The sequence below is a fragment of the Camelina sativa genome, chromosome 15, assembly GCF_000633955.1.
Source record: "Camelina sativa cultivar DH55 chromosome 15, Cs, whole genome shotgun sequence".
NCBI classification, from domain to species: domain Eukaryota; kingdom Viridiplantae; phylum Streptophyta; class Magnoliopsida; order Brassicales; family Brassicaceae; genus Camelina; species Camelina sativa.
Window position 1 is genome coordinate 25,853,844 of NC_025699.1, and position 22,315 is coordinate 25,876,158.

Sequence of the window (22,315 nt, forward strand, 5' to 3'; positions counted from 1 at the left end):
CATACGGTTCGTCCTTTCCGGTTAGCTTGGTCAGCGGCTGCGCCATGCTTGCGAACCCTTTCACAAATCGTCGATAGTATCCGGCCAATCCTAGGAAGCTTCTAACCTCGGAGGCGTTCCATGGTCTAGGCCACTCTGCTATGGATCGAATCTTCTCCTGATCCACGGACACTCCTTTGTCCGATACTACATGCCCTAAGAACCCAATTTCGCGCTTCCAAAAACTACACTTGCTTAGCTTGGCGAAAAGCTTCTGCTCCTTCAACTTTTCTAGCACTATCCTCAAATGTGCGGCATGCTCCTCTTTACTCACTCTTCGAGTAAACCAAAATATCGTCTATGAACACAATCAGAAACTCATCCAGGTGCTCTCGGAAAACATTATTCATGAGTTTCATGAAAGCTGCCGGTGCGTTGGTTAACCCAAACGGCATGACCACAAATTCGTAATGGCCGTACCTTGTCCTAAAGGCTGTCTTCCGAATGTCGGACTCCTCTATAGGGATTTGGTGATATCCTGAAGCCAAATCAATCTTCGAGAAATATGTGGCTCCTCGAAGTTGATCTAACAACTCGTCGATCCTTGGTAAAGGATACCGATTCTTCACCGTTACCTTGTTCAATCCTCGGTAGTCGATGCAAAGCCGAAAGGTACCGTCCTTCTTCTTTACAAAGAGTACCGGTGCACCCCATGGTGAACTACTTGGTCTTACGAATCCCATCTCCATCAGCTCTCCCAACTGTTTCTTTAACTCTGCCATCTCTGCCGGTGCCATGCGATACGAAGCCTTCGATATTGGAGCCGTACCAGGTTCCAACTCGATAGTGAACGGATCTGACCGTGATGGTGGTAACCCGGACAAGGGTCCGAACACACTTTCATACTCTCGTACCACTGGTATCTTTGATAGTCCCGTACCCGTGCCTACTTCCTCTATCATGATCGAAGCCAAGTAAGCTTCGCACCCATTACTGATTAACTGCTCAGCCTGCGTCGCCGAGACCAAAAGGTTTCCCGACAATGGACTGATGCCCTGATATTCTAACATCCCTTTCGCAGTTTCAAACAGTACACACCCGCGGTAGCAGTCCAAGTGAGCTTGGTGTTTGCTTAGCCAATCCATACCCAATATCACATCATGTGCCTTCACTTGGCATATGACTAAGTCTGCCAGCATATCCATACCGCTTACCATGACCGAAATGCTACGTACCACCCCGTACGTAAACATCACTTGACCGCCCGCTGCTTGCACTAAACCAAAATGATCCCTGGGTTCCTTCCGGAAACCTCCTTTACCAATCATATCCGGACTCACAAAACAATGTGTAGCCCCAGTGTCAAACATCACATGAGTTTCCACACCGCCTATGAGTAAGATCCCTACACAATTCTACTTGCTAAGAACCTATCCACACACAAACATACACACGCACACACACACAATATTCATGCAAGAAATTCACTAAGGTGAGTATCCAACTTACCAGTGATCTGCTGTGAAGTGCTCGCTTCCACCTGCCCGTCCGCGATCGAATACACTCTAGGCATAATCGCCGGCCGTTTCGGCGGTGGTGGCAACGGCAGCACCTCGCTGGCCCGTTTCTGCCCTTGCGTCCCCAACTGCGGACAATCCGGCGGATTGTGACCCGGCTGTCCACATTGGTAGCACACTCGTGTGTCGCTCCCCCTCTCTGGACAGCTGCTTGCCATGTGACCCTTCTCACCGCAATCGAAACAAGTGTCCATTAACTGCCGACACTGACCCGAGTGTCTCTTACGGCAAGTCGGACACAAGCGCACACTGTCCTTACTCGTAGGTTTCCGACTCCCAGTGTGCTTACTCCCGGTTCCCGGTTCAGTTTTCACCATCGGCGCCTGCTGCACCGTGATTCCTCTACGATTCTGCCGAGCTTCCTCAGCCAGTCCGTCCTCCAACATGGCCGCCTTCTCCACCAACTCAACAAGACTCCCGAAGTTCCGAATCATACACCGGTTCCGGACGCCCACTCTCATGCCCCGCAAGAACCGACGAATCTGAACTTGCTCCTCTACCATCTCATTTCCACCGTACCTCTTGAGCCGGTTGAACTCGGTCTCATACTCTCGCATGGACCGGTCCCCTTGCTTGAAGTCTAGAAATTCCGACTCAAGACGGTCGATAGCTTCTTGCGAAAAGTATTTCGCAAGAAACAACCCACGAAAAGTTTCCCATGAACAATTCGGGTTGACCATACGGTTTGCCATGCCTGTCCACCACGCATGGGCTTCCCCAGACAGGTAGTGGGTAGCGATGTCCTTCCGATACTCCATCGGACAACGCACCGAGTCGAAGTTCCTTTCGAGGCGACTTCTCCATTCATCAGCCTCGGTCGGATTCGCTCCTCTACTAATGTACTGCGTACCCAACTTGAGCATGTGATCCATGATAGTCAAGTACGAAGGAGCTGCCACCACTGGCACCACATTGAGTACAGGCGGGTTTGCGGCCTGAGGTGGTGTCATTTGGTTCAGTATTTGGACCAAGATCTCCAATACTTGCCCCATCCCCACGTTCGCAGTCGCATTAGCACCCGTACCCCCTACTGGTATCGCTCTCGTACCGACTCCCTGGGTTCCATGCCCTCCGGTTTCCGTCCCGGTCCTCGCACCCACTTGCTCAACATTCACCGCAGCAGTGTTCGGTGCTTCCTCAGTGTTCCCTCCGACTCCTGGTCTAGCCGAGGTATTAGCCGAGTTGCGAGTGTTAGGTGCCATCTGAAATACCATAACCGATTCTAAGTTAGCGTCCAAACCAACTTAGCCTATCACACCCTATAATCTATACATGACCAGTCTTACCGTGAGACGTTCTTGGCAAGGAAGGATGGCTTTAGTAACAATAACTCATGCACCCGCTATATGAACATGTCCTAGAACTATAACCGTGCTCTGATACCAAATGTAAGACCCCGACCCTAGAAACCATACTCGGACTTAAACAGACCGATAAAAATTTTTCTAAGGCCGCCGAATTCTATGCGCATATTAACGAGTATAACAACAAGTATGAATAACAGGTGAACTTAACTTAAACTTGCGAATTTATTAAAATATTGAGAGGTTCAAATCAACGAAATAACAACTTGTCCCATGCATGAAAATAACGAAAACTAAATAAAATAACGCCATGAATATTTCTACCCAAAGCCACCATCCTCCTTCCTCCCTTGCCTCCGTCACACGAGCTGGTCAGCCACTATAATCCCGATCATCGGACCTATCTTTTCCTGCGTCCATAAAAGGAGGCGTAAGCAAACAAAGTTTACTTAGTGGAGCGGTCATCCCGTCTCACTAGGCTCAGTTCAACGATCTCAATCTAACACAGGGAATATTCCAATCAAGTCACGCAAGTCAATCAAATACCATGGATAGTCGCCTAAATCTCTTAGACCAACCATCATTCATATTGCAATAGAAACCATAACCATAAGACAAGCAATTAACGAGACTAAATAAACCACGGGTCAAGAGAATCAACCATGGAACTTGGCCACAGTCACGCACTCACCTTCGGTATCGACCTAAGGTGTTGATCTCTTGGTTTCTATGCTCGGATCTGATCCCCACTTCTACACGGACAGATCAATACCATTAGTATCCGAGATATATCCCATAACCATAACCATAACCATCGACGGATCAAGGTGGAAGAACACTTACCGTTCTTCTCGACTCTAGACTTAGGATCTCTCTCGGTTTAAGCTCGACAGAAACTCTCCTCTTTCTCTCTTGCGGCGGCTCTCGGATTCTTATGCGGAACTAGAGAAATTCCTAAGGGTTTTATCCCTTATATAGGATCCACGAATCGCCCTAAGTTTCCTTGGAACGATAAGTCTCACCGCCCATAACTTCCCATAATTCTCGCATCTGTCCTTATCCGATCACTTTTCCATTACCACGAGTTTCCATTTCTCTCGGGTTTCCTTTCCCGTGAGTCGGCTTAAATCTCCGCGAGTTATCGAGTCCTTTTAGTCCATTATCGGCCCATCGGCCAAACCATGCCACCTCGTCCATCGGCCCGGTCCATCGATTGCCGATGCAACCATTTCCGGATAGTGCACTTCACTATCACTATCACTTCACTATCACTATCACTATACTATCACTATCACTATCATTATCACAAGGACTTTCATTCCTATTTTACTCGGACTGTCTCTCGGACTAATTACCGAACCTCCCATCCCATTTCTCGGCAAATTTACAAACCTGTTCGTCCGAACCAATTTTCATCCAGAAACTTGCAAGCCTGAATGATCTGATCATTGTAAACTTGGGATTCCATTTCCCCAGTTCGAACGTCTGTTCACTACTTCAGTAGTTTCGACCTCTCCATTTCCATCGCCCAATCCCCATAACTGTCGGTTTCTACCTTCGATGAGTATCGGCAACTCTCGACAAACCCTCGACAAAATCCTCGATACCGAGTCCTCGACTTTCTCGACTCTGAGTCCTCGACTTTCTTGACTCGGATTTCTTGACTATCTCGACTTGGATTTCTCGACTATCTCGACTCGGATTTCTCGACTATCTCGACTCGGATTTCTCGACTATCTCGACTATCTCGACTCGGATTTCTCGACTATGTCGACTCGGATTTCTTGACTATATCGACTCGGATTTCTCGACTATCTCCTACCGAGGTTCCAGGTCGTTACATTTCTCCCCTACTTAGGACTGATTCATTCTCGAATCTTTGCTTTCCTTACGAGGAATCTCTCTTTTATCGAACCACTTCTTGAAGTTCACTTTCATAACTTCTTCTGGTTCCCAAGTCGTCTCCTCTATCCCTTCACAATCCCATACGACCTGAATTAACTTTGTCTTCTTCTTCTTATGCGGACCTCTCATCTTTGTACCAGTTATCCGAACTGGCCGACCGATGATGGTCATATTCACTTGCAGGTCTGGAGAGGGTTCGGAGATCACATTCTCCCGTCCCGTGATGCATTTCCTTAGCATCGACACATGAAACACCGGATGAAAAGCTGACATAGCCGGAGGTAACTCCAACTTGTAGGCCGTCGGACCAATCCTTTCCAGGATTCGGTACGGTCCCATGTATCTAGGCGTCAACTTAGTGTTCAGTGCTACCCGATCCTTACCCTTATAAGTCACGGTTTTGAGATAAACCATATCTCCAACCTGAAACTCCAACTCCCTTCGGCGCTTATCCGCATAGCTTTTCTGTCTGTCTTGAGCTTCCTTCATCTTCAGCTTCAAGATTTTGATCTTCTCGGTCGTTTCGTCCATGAAATCTCGAGCGTAAACACTTCGCTCCCCTACTTGTGTCCAGCACAAGGGTGTTCTGCAAGGTCGACCGTATAAAGCCTCTTACGGTGACATGCCTATACTAGCGTGGAAGCTATTGTTGTAGGCAAATTCTCCTAACGGCAGATGCCTTACCCAGTTATCTCTCCAATTCGAGACACTTGCTCGCAAAAGATCCTCGAGCGTCCGTATGGTACGCTCGGACTGTCCGTCCGTTTGTGGATGGTTGGCCGTACTCATATCCGTTCGCGTCCCAAAACGCTTTTGCAAGGCCTTCCATATTCTTGAAGTAAACTTCGAGTCTCTATCTGATACTATGCTCGCTGGAACACCATGCAACCTTACTATCTCTTGTTCGTATACCTCGGCCAATTTCTCGGCCCGTCCTTTTTGTTTATGGCCAAGAAATGCGCCGACTTGGTCAGTCGAACCACAACGACCCATATAGCATCCTTCTTGTCACACGGTGGCAGACTCGTGACGAAGTCCATGGTTATCATGTCCCATTTCCACTCGGGTATCGGTAAGTTTCGCAACAAACCGCCCATGACCTGATTTTCCGCCTTAACTCTTTGACATGTCGGACACGCTGCAACCCATTCTGCCACTTCTCTCTTCATGCTCGACCAATGGTAGTACCTCTTCAAGTCTTGGTACATTTTGGTGGATCCAGGATGGATTGCCAACTGAGACTGATGCGCCTCCCTAAGGATTTCAGCACGAAGATTTATATACGAAGGAACACACACTCGCCCCTTAACCAAAATAGTACCGTTATTCGCTGTCTCATACTCGTTTCCGTCCACCTTGGACAACCAAATCAGTTCTGCGTCTTTCTCCTGTGCTAACCGTACCCGTGTTAGCAAATCTGCCTGGTTCGCGGCCCCGAGGCCCAACGGTTCCAACTGCTCTGTCAATGCATTCAGCCGCAAGGTTCTGATCATACCAACTAAGTCCTCAACTTCTTTCTCAGCACTGATAGCTGACCCTCTTCTACTCAAGGCGTCTGCTACTAAATTAGTTTTACCCGGATGGTAACTGATCTCCAGGTCGTAGTCCGCGACTAACTCCATCCATCTCCGCTGGCGTAGGTTCAGTTCTGACTGAGTAAATATGTACGGTAAGCTCTTGTGGTCCGTGTATATTTGCACCTTACCACCATACAAGTAGGACCTCCAAATATTTAGTGCAAATACTACGGCTGCCATCTCCAGATCATGAGTTGGGTAATTCGCTTCATGCTTCCTCAATTGTCTAGACGCATAAGCTATCACCTTCCCATTCTGCATAAGTACACATCCCAAACCTCGACCCGACGCGTCCGTGTATACTACGTACGACTCGTATGGATCCGGTAGTGCCAACACCGGAGCACTAGTCAGCATATCCTTAAGTCTTGAGAAACTCTTTTCGCACTCAGCCGACCACGCATACGGTTCGTCCTTTCCGGTTAGCTTGGTCAGCGGGTGCGCCATGCTTGCGAACCCTTTCACAAATCGTCGATAGTATCCGGCCAATCCTAGGAAGCTTCTAATCTCGTAGGTGTTCCGCGGTCTAGGACACTCTGCTATGGATCGAATCTTCTCCTGATCCACAGACACTCCTTTGTCCGATACTACATGCTCTAAGAACCCAATTTCGCGCTTCCAAAAGCTACACTTGCTTAGCTTGGCGAAAAGCTTCTGCTCCTTCAACTTTTCTAGCACTATCCTCAAATGTGCGGCATGCTCCTCTTTACCCAAACGGCATGACCACAAATTCGTAATGGCCGTACCTTGTCCTAAAGGCTGTCTTCCATATGTCGGACTCCTCTATAGGGATTTGGTGATATCCCGAAGCCAAATCAATCTTCGAGAAATATGTGGCTCCTCGAAGTTGATCTAACAACTCGTCGATCCTTGGTAAAGGATACCGATTCTTCACCGTTACCTTGTTCAATCCTCGGTAGTCGATGCAAAGCCGAAAGGTACCGTCCTTCTTCTTTACAAAGAGTACCGGTGCACCCCATGGTGAACTACTTGGTCTTACGGATCCCTTCTCCATCAGCTCTCCCAACTGTTTCTTTAACTCGGCCATCTCTGCCGGTGCCATGCGATACGGAGCCTTCAATATTGGAGCCGTACCAGGTTCCAACTCGACAGTGAACGGATCTGACCGTGATGGTGGTAACCCGGAAAAGGGTCCGAACACACTTTCATACTCTCGTACCACTGGTATCTCTGATAGTCCCGTACCCGTGCCTACTTCCTCTATCATGATCGAAGCCAAGTAAGCTTCGCACCCATTACTGATTAACTGCTCAGCCTGCGTCGCCGAGACCAAAAGGTTTCCCGACAATGGCCTGATGCCCTGATATTCTAACATCCCTTTCGCAGTTTCAAACAGTACACGCCCGCGGTAGCAGTCCAAGTGAGCTTGGTGTTTGCTTAGCCAATCCATACCCAATATCACATCATGTGCCTTCACTCGGTATATGACTAAGTCTGCCGGCATATCTATACCGCTTACCATGACCGAAATGCTACGTACCACCCCGTACGTAAACATCACTTGACCGCCCGCTACTTGCACTAAACCAAAATGATCTCCGGGTTCCTTCCGGAAACCTCCTTTACCAATCATATCCGGACTCACAAAACAATGCATAGCTCCAGTGTCAAACATCACATGAGTTTCCACACCGCCCATGAGTAAGGTCCCTGCACAATTCTACTTGCTAAGAACCTATCCACACACAAACAAATAGACGCACACACACACAATATTCACCCAAGAAATTCACTAAGGTGAGTATCCAACTTACCAGTGATCTGCTGTGAAGTGCTCGCTTCCACCTGCCCGTCCGCGATCGAATACACTCTAGGCATAATCGCGATCGAATACACTCTAGGCCGTCCGTGATTTGCTGTGAAGTGCTCGCTTCCACCTCTCTGGCCCGTTTCTGCCCTTGCGTCTCCAACTGCGGACAATCCGGCCGAATGTGACCCGGCTGTCCACATTGGTAGCACACTCGTGTGTCGCTCCCCCTCTTCGGACAGCTGCTTGCCATGTGACCCTTCTCACCGCAATTGAAACATGTTCCCATCAACTGCCGGCACTGACCCTAGTGTCTCTTACGGCAAGTCGGACACAAGCGCACACTGCCCTTACCCGTAGATTTCCGACTCCCAGTCTGCTTACTCCCGGTTCCCGGTTCAGTTTTCACTTTCGGCGCCTGCTGCACCGTGATTCCTCCAGGATTCTGCCAAGCTTGCTCAGCCAATCCGTCCTCCAACATGGCCACCTTCTCCACCAACTCAGCAAGACTCCCGAAGTTTCGAATCATATACCGGTTCCGGACATCCACTCTCATGCCCCGCAAGAACCGACGAATCTGAACTTGCTCCTCTACCATCTCATTTCCACCGTACCTCTTGAGTCGGTTGAACTCGGTCTCATACTCTCGCATGGACCGGTCCCCTTGCTTCAAGTCTAGAAATTCCGACTCAAGACGGTCGACAGCTTCTTGCGGAAAGTATTTCGCAAGAAACAATCCGCGAAAAGTTTCCCATGAACAATTCGGGTTGACCATACGGTTTGCCATGCCTGTCCACCACGCATTGGCTTCCCCGGACAGGTAGTGGGTAGCGATGTCCTTTCGATACTCCATCCGACAATGCACCGAGTCGAAGTTCCTTTCGAGGCGACTTCTCCATTCATCAGCCTCGGTCGGATTCACTCCTCCACTAAAGTACTGTGTACCGAACTTGAGAATGTGATCCATGATAGTCAAGTACGAAGGAGCTGCCACCACTGGCACCACATTGGGTACAGGCGGGTTTGCGGCCTGAGGTGGTGTCATTTGGTTCAGTATTTGGACCAAGGTCTCCAATACTTGCCCCATCCCCACGTTCGCAGTCGCATTAGCACCCGTACCCCCTACTGGTATCGCTCTCGTACCGACTCCCTGGGTTCCATGCCCTCCGGTTTCCGTCCCGGTCCTCGCACCCACTTGCTCAACATTCACCGCAGCAGTGTTCGGTGCTTCCTCAGTGTTCCCTCCGACTCCTGGTCTAGCCGAGGTATTAGCCGAGTTGCGAGTGTTAGGTGCCATCTGAAATACCATAACCGATTCTAAGTTAGCGTCCAAACCAACTTAGCCTATCACACCCTATAATCTATACATGACCAGTCTTACCGTGAGACGTTCTTGGCAAGGAAGGATGGCTTTAGTAACAATAACTCATGCACCCGCTATATGAACATGTCCTAGAACTATAACCGTGCTCTGATACCAAATGTAAGACCCCGACCCTAGAAACCATACTCGGACTTAAACAGACCGATAAAAATTTTGAACTGTATAACAGGTGACGAATTCTATGCGCAAATTAACGAGTATAACAACAAGTATGAATAACAGGTGAACTTAACTTAAACTTGCGAATTTATTAAAATATTGAGAGGTTCAAATCAACGAAATAACAACTTGTCCCATGCATGAAAATAACGAAAACTAAATAAAATAACGCCATGAATATTTCTACCCAAAGCCACCATCCTCCTTCCTCCCTTGCCTCCGTCACACGAGCTGGTCAGCCACTATAATCCCGATCATCGGACCTATCTTTTCCTGCGTCCATAAAAGGAGGCGTAAGCAAACAAAGTTTACTTAGTGGAGCGGTCATCCCGTCTCACTAGGCTCAGTTCAACGATCTCAATCTAACACAGGGAATATTCCAATCAAGTCACGCAAGTCAATCAAATACCATGGATAGTCGCCTAAATCTCTTAGACCAACCATCATTCATATTGCAATAGAAACCATAACCATAAGACAAGCAATTAACAAGACTAAATAAACCACGGGTCAAGAGAATCAACCATGGAACTTGGCCACAGTCACGCACTCACCTTCGGTATCGACCTAAGGTGTTGATCTCTTGGTTTCTATGCTCGGATCTGATCCCTGCTTCTACATGGACAGATCGATACCATTAGTATCCGAGATATATCCCATAACCATAACCATAACCATCGACGGATCAAGGTGGAAGAACACTTACCGTTCTTCTCGACTCTAGACTTAGGATCTCTCTCGGTTTAAGCTCGACAGAAACTCTCATCTTTCTCTCTTGCGGCGGCTCTCGGATTCTTATGAAAACTAGAGAAATTCCTAAGGGTTTTATCCCTTATATAGGATCCACGAATCGCCCTAAGTTTCCTTGGAACGATAAGTCTCACCGCCCATAACTTCCCATAATTCTCGCATCTGTCCTTATCCGATCACCTTTCCATTACCTCGAGTTTCCATTTCTCTCGGGTTTCCTTTCCCGTGAGTCGGCTTAAATCTCCGCGAGATATCGAGTCCTTTTAGTCCATTATCGGCCCATCGGCCAAACCATGCCACCTCGTCCATCGGCCCGGTCCATCGATTGCCGATGCAACCATTTCCGGATAGTGCACTTCACTATCACTATCACTTCACTATCACTATCACTATACTATCACTATCACTATCACTATCACTATTACTTTCATTCCTATTTTACGCGGACTGTCTCTAGGACTAAGTACCGAACCTCCCATCCCATATCTTGGCAAATTAACAAACCTGTTCTTCCGAATCAATTTTCATCCAGAAACTTGCAAGCCTGAATGATCTGATCACTGTAAACTTGGGATTCCATTTCCCCAGTTTGAACGTCTGTTAACTACTTCAGTAGTTTCGAACTCTCCATTTCCATCGCCCAATCCCCATAACTGTCAGATTCTACCGTCGATGAGTATCGGCAACTCTCGACAAACCCTCGACAAAATCCTCGATACCGAGTCCTCGACTTTCTCGACTCTGAGTCCTCGACTTTCTCGAGTCGGATTTCTCAACTATCTCGACTCGGATTTCTCGACTATCTCGACTCGGATTTCTCAACTATCTCGACTCGGATTTCTATCTCGACTCGGATTTCGCAACTATCTCGACTCGGATTTCTCGACTATCTCGACTCGGATTTCTCGACTATCTCCTACCGAGGTTCTGGGTCGTTACATCCTCCCTTTCGATGTTTTGAAACTCAACGATGTAATCACCGTACGATCACCTTCAATATAAACTCGTGTGCTAGTTCCCTGCAGATTAATTGGTGAAAACTTGTCATGTGGGAAGGTTGTTAAAGGGTGGGACCAGGGTTCGAGGAACGCCTGGCGCACCAATAACTTACTGGTGGANATTGAATGGAAACATCTACTGGATTACTTGGGGTAGGTCTGAGACTAATGAGTACTACTACATCCGAATGTTTGATTTCTCGACGGAGAAATTCAAACCATTATGTCTCCTTCCGTGTCAAAAGAACCCTCATATTAATGAAATTATCCTCGCGGTTTATAAGGGAGATCGGTTTTCGNGCAGGACGGGTTGTCACAAGTATATGCTAACTGTATATTAGTATCATATATTTTTAGGAATCTTAGTATCAAACAGTGCATTTTCAAAAATGTCCGTTTTCCTATGTCAATTTTCAATAATACCTTTTCATATTGTTCATTTTCAAAATTATCCATTTTCTGTGTATAAAATGACTAAATTTTAAATTTTAAATTCAAATACTAAAACCTTACCCCATCAACACTATATCCTAAATATAATATAGAGAACACAGACTTAAAAAAAATTAAAAAATTAATTTAACATATTGTAATTTGTGTAAAAGAGGGAAAAAATAAAATGTTCAAAAAATTGGTATTTTTTGAAAAGGTATCTCAAAAGGGGTAAGGTATAGAAAAATTAATGAGATATTGTATAGAAAAATGCAACTCATATCGTACCATGAGATAAAAAGACATCACAAGCTTAACAACATGGTTTTTTAATATACAATTTTCCTTTTTTATAATAGTTTAAAATACATTTGTTTCTTAAAGATGAAGACTAATAAGAAACTAAATGTACAGTGGAGAGACTCATATGCATCGTCCAATAAGAAAAAATTTTAGCCTGCTTTACCACATCAATACCCAAAGAAAAAAATAAATAGAGATTCTAAAATATAAGAAAGGAACAAAACTTAAAATGTTCAACATATTAAATCATGATAGTTCATTTTTTTATAATGTAGTAATATTAACACAACCAACGAACACGACAACCTGAAGTAAAAATAAAATATGGTTCAAAGCCGGACCCATAGGCCAAGCAAGTGAAGCCAAGGATAAGGGCATCGATTTTTATGGGGCATATTTTAGACCAAAAGTTTTAGGTCTTTTATTAGGGAAAAAAATTATAAGTTCAGTTATTATTAGATTTTTTTATAGCTTCAATAAAATTTAGAAGTTCAAGTTTTATATAAGAAAACAATATATTATTCATGTAGATATATCCAATTTACGGATGAAATTTTATTAGGTTTATGTAAAAACCTATTTCATCTTTTGAATTGTTGGTTAATGAACATTAGATTAATGTTAATTAAACTTGTTGCTACTGAGATTTAGAGTAAAATTTAATTTAGGAAAACAAATTTGAAACTGTAATTTAAAATTTTCCATATTCGAAAAGTTTTAAAAGAATAATGACTTATTAGGCAATATGATATTTATTTTCGTATAAATGTTTAAATGAACATGAAAACATTGAAAAGACAAAGAAAAATATGAGTAAGCAAAACGAACTACAATATGAAAATAATGAAAATTTGTATATTACTATTTTTATAATTTTATTTACAATAATAAAAAGGGTTTAAAAAAAATGGAAGTATAACATTCAAAATTGCCGGACCAGCCCATGGAGAGTAGGAAAGACATACATAAACACTCTAGTGAATAAATAAATTTGTCAAACATTTTCACATAATTTTTTTCTTTGTAGTATTAATTCGAACAACAAACATGATAACCTACAAAAAAATTTAAAAATTATTCAAGAATACCTATTAACATTTGGAAAGATATATGAAAATAATATAATTCTTCATAAGAACCTAATGACTGAAATTAAATAATAATGACTGAAAAGTTGTGTTAAAAGGAGAGTAATTAGGAATTGAATTCTAATTTTATGGAAAATAGAAAAAATTCTATTTTTATGGAAAAAAATTGGTAAGATCTAATGAGGAATAAATGAGTAAGCAATTGAAAACACCCCACCAGTAGATTACATAAGATTAAAGACCAGAAACTAAGCAAGAATGAAAACCCAAAATTTTAAATTTGAGCCAAAAAATTATGAATTGATAAGAGAATTTTGACAACACATAAACATCCCACAATCTAACATAATCTAGAATAATTTCTTCCCCATGAATCATACATAAGATTGAAACCTATATTTATCATTTCAGAATAAATTATCATTAGTTTTTCTTTGGATGAGACCATAAACTGATAAATGGTGGCTTTAGATCAGAAGAGAGCTACAACAGTACAACTGGTTCTTATTGAAGAAAGAAAAATGAAATGTTGAGAGATTTTTTTTTTTATGGCCCAGTAGTTACTTAGGTCAAAAGTACAAATAAATGTTGTTTATTAAGTCCAAACAACAAATAAAACATGTGTTAGATAGATAACACGCCAAGTGTCATCCCCTTAGCAAAAGTTGAGAAAAACCTTCTCATATTATAGAAGATATAAGACAACAAAAAATCAATGTATAAATTCAATGTTAGGATCTATATGTATTAATAGTATAAAATCAACAAAAAAAAAAAATCTTTCACTTACACATGTATATATTCAGTGGTAGGATCTATATTGTTTACTTAATTTGCATTTAATAACTTTTTTCAAAGGAAAAAAAATAAATATCACTAAAGTTACTTTTCTTTTCTTGCCAGAAAGGATAAATACAGTTTCTCTTCTCCTATATGTTATCAGAGCTATAACTCAAAACTAAACAGAAAGCAGAAGACCTCATGGCTCCGCCGGTGAAGCTTCCGTGGGAATTAGAGGAAGACATACTCTCTCGTCTCCCACCTCACTCTCTCGTTCGGTTCAGAAGCATATCTAGAAAGTGCAACTCTCTTTTCAACGACAAGTCTTTCATCAACAATCACTTGTCTCGCTCCCGTCCCCAGTTCATCCTCTTGACCACTTCCAAGATTTATTCAATCAACATCATCGATCACGACAGCATCGATCCAACGATAGAGGTGCGTGAGATACCCTCCTTCTCTTATATTCCAAACCGAGAAACAAATTACAATCATAGAACCATCGTGACTACTTGCGATGAGTTCTTGCTTTGTAACTATCGGTTTGTGGAGAACAAGACAGCTCTTTGGAATCCATGGTTGAGACAGGTTAGATGGATCGAGTATGGGGATAAAGAGTTCCGTGTTTTCGGGTTAGGATACGATAATACTAGACCCGAAAAGGTATACAAGATCTTGGGCTATTTGTTTTGTCACCGTAAATTCTTGAGTGATCAGAAAGTTGGGATCTACGAGTGTGCTTCCAACTTGTTGAGGTTTATTAATAGACCTGAGGATGACGACTTCCCCATATCTGAAGTGGCTAAAATATCAAATGTGTCATTGAATGGAAACATCTACTGGATTACTTGGGGTAGGTCTGAGACTAATGAGTACTACTACATCCGAATGTTTGATTTCTCGACGGAGAAATTCAAACCATTATGTCTCCTTCCGTGTCAAAAGAACCCTCATATTAATGAAATTATCCTCGCGGTTTATAAGGGAGATCGGTTTTCGTTGTTAGAGCAATGCGGTGTAACAAGGGAGATTGGGATATGGGTAACTAAGGAGAGGATTAGTAAGAACAATGGGGATGGTGGCCGAGAAGGCGTGGTTTGGATAAAGTTGATGACCTTGTCAACAACTAACTTGCCAAAGCTATATAGTGAGCATGTTTATCGCGCTAGTTACTTCATTTATGAGAAGACATTAGTCATGTGTCGTGGCGACGATGAAACTGGAGTGGCTTGCATCTATATCGTGAGGGAAGATCAGTGCAAGAAGATTGAAATAGGTCCTCGGATTGGTAAGTGTTGTCACTGTGTTTATACTCCAAATTTGGTCTCGCTTCCTTTATTTGGAGGTTAGACTGTTGAGGTTAGAATATTTCTTATATGTTCCTTGAGGATCATCTGATGTGATACTCGGAGTTGCTTCCTCTTTTAGTAATTTCTTAAGCATTTTCGGTTACTCCCTCTGGATAATTTATGTAAAATATCGAGGTTTAATTGAACCCTTATTAATTGAATAAAGATTTTCATATTACTGGCCGAGAACTTTACTTACCTAGGCCTTTTCTTCACGACTGTTTTATTCGCTGGTTAATTTACCTATTTTAACATTTATTTGGCTCACGAACTACTTCTTTGTATAGTATTAAATCATGATTCCGATTTTTAAAAATGGATCGGCTATTGCATGTATTGATATGATCGAAGTGTCCAATTAATAAACAAAAAAAAACTGATAGCATGTCAAGTAATTAATTAATTCATGACAAGCTAGGTTTAATCTTATAACTTGAGACATTACGACACATATGGTTGTCAAAAAAAGACATTACCACACATGTGTAGATATATAACTACAAGATTTCGAGTCTACCTTGAAATACTCACCGAAGAGCACGAAAAAAATTAGTCACAAAAATTTGTTCGTAGCTTTTTCCGTGACAATTCGTGCCTAAGTTTTCTTTTTGGCTATACGAGTTACTTCGTGGCTAATTTGTAACTACACAGAAAAAAAAATTTCAACCGCACACTCTAATAACTGCAACTTTTACTTCAGTCGAGATATATGTTTGTGATGCATGATGAGTTCTTAGCTCTTATTACGTAAACCATCATGAGATGCATGATGAGTTCTACTAATTGTGATTGTACGATGGCTCTTACGAAAAATCATTACGATTTAAAGTTTTCACATGTTGGAATCGATTTAGCTTGAAGAATAATTTACTCAAGTAAGCCGTCATCTACTTCTACGACTACTATCAACGTTGTTGGTTCAACGAGAGTTCGACTTTGCGACGATCACAAGTCTTTGATTATTTTCTCGCAGTCGGCGTGCTTATTTTGACATCTCTTTTTGATGTATATAATTTAGCTTTTGCGAATTGAATCTCGATCTCGTTTTCGCGAGCTATTACAGTGATGATATTCTATTTGCATCCACTGATTTGAGCACTACAAGCTAGTGTAATCACTTGCCAAAATGGGAGTTGATGTGAATGAGAAATGGAGGTCTAATGTGGGTGATGACTCAGAAAGCTTGTAAAGTACTTTATTTAAAATAATTTTAGTTAATTAAGCAAGCTCTAGACCTGGGTCCAAGAAGACTATGGACCCTGATCCAAAACTTTCTGGTTAATCAGAAGTTTAAAACAAAAGGTACAAGATATATAGAAAGACAATATTAAAGAACATGATCATCACCACCTTGTTCATCTAGTTTCCCCCCCATCATGAGCACTTATTTAGTAGGAGGAATCGGAAAAAGATATGCTCCAAGAGAAAGAAGAGCATAATAATAAGACCGTCCATGGAACCCAACAATAGCACAACCTTTTTTTTCAACCACGAATTTAACAGGACTGCTACAAAACTCATTTCCAAATGTAGGAGAGGTCCTCCCTTTTGATGTTTTGAAACTCAACGATGTAATCAACGTACGATCACCTTGAATATAAACTACTGTGCTAGTTCCCTTCACGGAAATGAGAAATTCATCTGGATAGTCCAGGACGAACTGCAAATGAAAAAGGCTTCATATATAAACCACTATTACAGAACACACATAGAAAGATATATATGGTTGACGTGTATTTAAGTGGAAGGAATTGTGACCTCTTTTTCTTGTACGTTAGCTGTAATTTTTGACCCGTGCTCGCGAGATTCCACTTTGCCACCATTATCGTACTCGAACCTGACATACCTTATATAATGACCATCATAACAAACGTGCACCTTTCTTACTCCTTGGAAAGTACCATCATCCCAAAGGTAGCCTGATTTACCATTATCGGCTAGTTCTCCTTTAGCACAATCTTTGTATTCCAATTTAGTTATAGGAAGTGATGTGAAATATGCTCCAAGGGAATATAGCTTCTTCTCGGCATATCCATGAAATCCAATGATCTTATGGCCGTTGCATCCAATTGAAAACTTTTTACTCGTTTCGCCATCATCATCATCATCATCATCATCATCGTCGTCCTTGCCTCCCATCATTTCGGAAGTCTTCATGTTGGTTTTGAATTGAAGTGCTTGAATCACACCGGAAGTCTCGTTGTAGTAACCGTCAATAGACAGTAGGTATTCGTTGTCAGCATGGTTAATCTAAAACTACATGGCAAAAAGATATATATTATATTAACATTCATTACTTTCTTTGATAAATCAAATTTAACGGGAGTTTTCTTATATACAAACTTCCATTCGCCACACACACACACACACAGAAAATCACATATTGAACCCAATAACTAGAAAAGATATAGTCAAGAATTACTTATAGAAAACGCACAAAAAATCACGAATAAAACCACGAAACTACTCGTATAACCACACGCAGACAAAAGAAACTAATCACGAAATTATAGCCATGGAAAAAGCCATGAATTCATTTTGTGGCAATAGCTTCGTGACTAATTTTTTGTGTGCGACTATATTAGGGTATTTTCGTGACTATTTTTTAAGTCTGTTAACAACACTCTACAAAAAAAAAAATGAAGTTGAAAAAAAAGTCATCAGGCTATATATATATATTAAGTCTTAGTCACCAAATTTATGAAGTTTAGTTTTATTTACCGGCTCCAGCGTGTTGCCTCCAGCCGTGCTAGAACCATGGACTAGCACTTTCGGATGTCCATCCTTGTCCACATAATCGAATTGGATGTTCTTTATGCCTGTTGAAGTAATTCGTACATGAATCTTTGTTAAAGCTTCATAGTCCGCTCCATCATTCCACTCCTTGCCTCCCTTTCCTCCTTTTGCTTCCATTTTAGTTGGAGTAATGGTTGTAACATATGCTCCAAGACAGTTAAGGTTTTCCTTAGCGGATCCGTGAAACCCAATGATTTTCTTGCCATACATGGCTAGTTTAAATTTATAATTTGAATTCTCATATCCCATGATTTCAGAGACCTTCAAGTTTGTTTTGAATTGAAGTGCTTGAATCACCTCGCCGTTGTGGCAACCCTCAACAGATACAAAATATTCACCTTTTAAATGATCAATCTCAAACTTCAAAAAAAAAAAGTTACAACATTATTCTCATGAACCGGTAGAATAAAGGGAATTTAATTAGAATATGTCAAAGTCATACCATCTGTGTGAAACCTTGATTTGAGAAACCATGGAATGATTCATCTATCAGTTGTCCGGTACCAACATAGTCAAACTTGATGAATTGTATGCCTTCACGATCACCTCGTACATATATCTTTGTTACACCATCATGGTCCGATCCATCATCCCAATTATATTGGCTTTGTGGATACTTTTCCCCTTCCGCTTCCAACCTTTGTGTCATCTTGAATATATTTGAATCTTGAGACATTAAAAGGTGTTGTGTTTGCTTAGTCAATGTATAATTGGCATTAAAAAAAAAGCATGTGTTTCTTTGTGTTAGGATATAAAAATAAAAATAAAAATAAATAAAAAAGATAAAAATAAATAAATAAAACTTGGCTTGAATTGTTTTTATCTTTTTTATTTATTTTTATTTTTATTTTTATATCCTAACACAAAGAAACACATGCTTTTTTTTTAATGCCAATTATACATTGACTAAGCAAACACAACACCTTTTAATGTCTCAAGATTCAAATATATTCAAGATGACACAAAGGTTGGAAGCGGAAGGGGAAAAGTATCCACAAAGCCAATATAATTGGGATGATGGATCGGACCATGATGGTGTAACAAAGATATATGTACGAGGTGATCGTGAAGGCATACAATTCATCAAGTTTAACACTGCCTTAACATTGATCGACACTCAGTCCAAACCGACGAGAGAGCCAAATTTGGAAGTTTTACAAATCTGCCCCAAAGTTTTCCATATTTGTAACATAAGTCTCTGACATGTTTTAGGACATATATATATATTTTTTAGGTTTTCCAAACCCTTAAGTTTTATTCTAGCAAGTTTTATTTTTCTGCAACCCTGAGAGATTTTTGAGAGCTATTGGAGAGAGAGATCTGAACTGCTTTGAGAGAAGAATTCTTAAACTCCTTTCTTACTCTTTTAATCTCTATTGCTTATTATTCAGAATCATGTCTTGTTCTTCATTGATTATGTCTGAGTAGTTTGCTTGTTAGGTTTAGGGTTTTTCACAGGGATTTTATGAATTATTAGATCTGTTTATTTAGGATTCTTTATCTTGCTAGATCTTCATCTTAGGTTGTTCTTCATATTAATCCTTGATTGGCCATCTAGAATTAATACTTTAGGAAAATAAATTGATATGAGAATATAATTGATTTTCCTGATAAAACCTTTTGATGAGCAAAATTATTTCTTGCAAAGAGATTTGATTTAATAATTTTGTGAACAATCTAAACCTGATTTTATTGCTGATTTATTACCTAGAATTTTACAAAGAGATTTGGATTTTCTGGTTTTAAATTTAGATATTATTTGCAGTGAGAACTGATTTAATTTACAAAAGTGTTTAGAGTTCTAGATCTGTTCTTAATTGCTTGAATCCTAATTTATTGATTGATTTAATATTTCATAATTTCCTGAGAAATTCCCTAGGCCTAGCTTTTTGATCTTCTGAATTTACAACAGCTTTTATTTAATATTTTGCATTGCTTTTCTTTATTTAAATCAATTTGTTTAGCATAATTATAAAACTCTATAATCTATTGTGTGTGATCTTGTGTCTCTGTGGAATTCGACCCCTAAGTACTGCAGTGATCTCTTAATTTGAGAGAGTAGCTCTAGGGTAAATTTGAGCATATCAAATTTTGGCGCCGTTGCCGGGGACTCTTTGATCTACCATTAGATTTGAGTTTTAGATTTTGTCTAAATTTTTCTTTTTATTTTAAAACTAACACGCTTTTGTTTTCTTCTCTCTTGTGTGTTTCAGGTGTATGCCTAATAAGCCTAACACAAGGAGCAACAAGACTGGTCCAATTCTGAAGCTTTCAAACCAAGAGTTGGGAAAACTTGAGCGTGAGAATAGAAAAGCAGCTAAATCTCTGAAGATGGTTAATACGATCATTCTGATGCGTGATGAGGCTGGTGTTTTGAGGGATCAAGAGGGCCATTTGCGCAATGAGCAGGGCCAAAAGCTTGATGCAGAAGGAAACGTGATTCCTGAACCTGTTGTCAACGAGCAGGCTGTCGTGAACCAGCAAGCTGGTGTCGTTGATGAACCGGATCTTGGTGTCGATCGACACCAACCAAGTGGCATCGATCGACACCCACCTGCAGCAGACGTGCGTGGAGCTACCAACCACGTACAGAACCCAGTTCGACGACAGGAGAACAACCGGGATCTGATCAGGACCATTGCTGACTACAATCGGGCTGATCTGGTGTATGAGAACCGGTCTGCTATTGTTCTTCCCCCTTTTCAGAGGAATGATTTTGAGTTGAAGCCTGCTTACTTCCAACTGGTTGGACAGAGACCTTTCTCTGCTTTGCCCAATGAGAAGCCTCTGGACCATATTGAGCATTTTGAGGATCTTGTGACCAGTATCAAGGCTAATGGAGTGACTGAGGACTTCATATTCTGCAAGCTCTTCCCATACTCACTTGCAGGAGAGGCATCTCAGTGGTTGAAGCAGTTGCCAGCTGGATCTTTGACATCTTGGCAACAAGTCAAAGTGGCTTTCCTCAACCATTTCTATGATGATGCAATGTCAGATGAGTTGAGAGTCAAGCTATCCACTTTCAAGCAAAGACCAGATGAAGCTTTCAAGGCAGCTTGGGTGAGATTCAAAGCTTATCAGAGGGACTGTCCACACCATGGTTTTTCAAGGGTACAACTGTTGAGTATCTTCTTCAGAGGGTGTGACTGGAAGTATCAGTTAGCTTTGGATGCTGCAAGTCATGGGAATTTCAAAACAAGATTTCCAGAAGATGCTGAAGTTTTGATTGAGAATTTGGCTTCTAGCAATAGCACTAAGGGAGCAGATGCTGAAAGGAAGAGATTGCATGGAGGATTTGATTCAAACCAGTTAGCTTCTGTTAATGCTAAGCTGGATTCAGTGCATAATCTCCTTATGGGTAAGAAATCTGTTCATTTTGCTGCTGAGGTTGAGACATATGAGCCAGAACCTGATCAAGGACACCAAGAGGAAGATGTGAACTATGTGTATGGGAATCAGGGACAGCGGTTTGGAAATCAGCAAGGCAATAGGCCTTACAGTGGGAACTCTTCAGGCTACACTTCCAAGCCAGAGTATCAGCAGCAACAACAGAACAATGGCTATACAAGGACATATGGGAACTCATCTTATCAGTCTCCACCTCCTAAGAATTCTTCAGAGAGTAGAATGGAAGCCATGCTTGAGCAGCTTTTGCAAGGACAGGAGCAATTGACAGTGACATTCAATGGGAAGATTGACAATGTCTACACTGAGCTGAATGGGAAGATTGATGCATTGAATGTTCATGTTAAGAAGCTGGAGATTCAAGTTGCACAGACTGCTGGGTCTGTTAAACGACAAGAGAGTGTTCTTCCAGCAAGAACTGAGTCAAACCCCAGACATGCTTGCAATGCCATATCAGTGCGAGATGAAGATGATGGTGAACTTGCTTCTTCAGAAAAAGAAGAGAAATCGACCAATCTCTCGGTTTCAGATGATGGTGTCGATCGACACCACCTGGGTGTCGGTCGACACTCATCCCAGACGAGCCCATAAACCGCAAAATCTCAGGTTCCAGCTGCTGAAAGGGTCTACAAGCCTAAGGTTCCTTTTTCCAAGCAGAGAAAGTCTAAGCAAGAGATGGAGGAAGCTAGATGCAAAGCTATGATGGATAAGGTGATGATTGAGATGCCTTTAATTGATGCAGTGAAGCTTTCACCACCTCT

The 22,315-nt window shown here is 41.8% G+C and overlaps 3 protein-coding genes and 1 pseudogene across 3 annotated transcripts in view; 1 reads left to right on the top strand and 3 right to left on the bottom strand.

Moving 5' to 3' along the window:
* Positions 1-4,057, bottom strand: part of LOC104748795 — a 5,486-nt gene extending 1,429 nt beyond the window's left edge. The window contains exons 1-5 of the mRNA XM_010470388.2: positions 3,940-4,057; positions 3,552-3,612; positions 3,407-3,491; positions 1,489-2,758; positions 314-1,384 (exon numbers count right to left, since the gene is read on the bottom strand). Of these exons, the coding sequence (XP_010468690.2) occupies positions 314-1,384; positions 1,489-2,758; positions 3,407-3,491; positions 3,552-3,612; positions 3,940-4,057 (2,605 nt within the window). The remainder of the gene's footprint in view (positions 1-313; positions 1,385-1,488; positions 2,759-3,406; positions 3,492-3,551; positions 3,613-3,939) is intronic.
* On the bottom strand, positions 4,715-5,296 carry LOC104748796. Its single transcript, XM_010470389.1, has one exon. The coding sequence runs from the start codon at positions 5,294-5,296 to the stop codon at positions 4,715-4,717; it is 582 nt and encodes a 193-aa protein (XP_010468691.1).
* On the top strand, positions 14,184-15,518 carry LOC104747547 (protein SUPPRESSOR OF NIM1 1-like). The gene has a single exon (XM_010469200.2). The coding sequence runs from the start codon at positions 14,206-14,208 to the stop codon at positions 15,352-15,354; it is 1,149 nt and encodes a 382-aa protein (XP_010467502.1). The 5' UTR covers positions 14,184-14,205; the 3' UTR covers positions 15,355-15,518.
* On the bottom strand, positions 16,738-18,825 carry LOC104748798 (annotated as a pseudogene).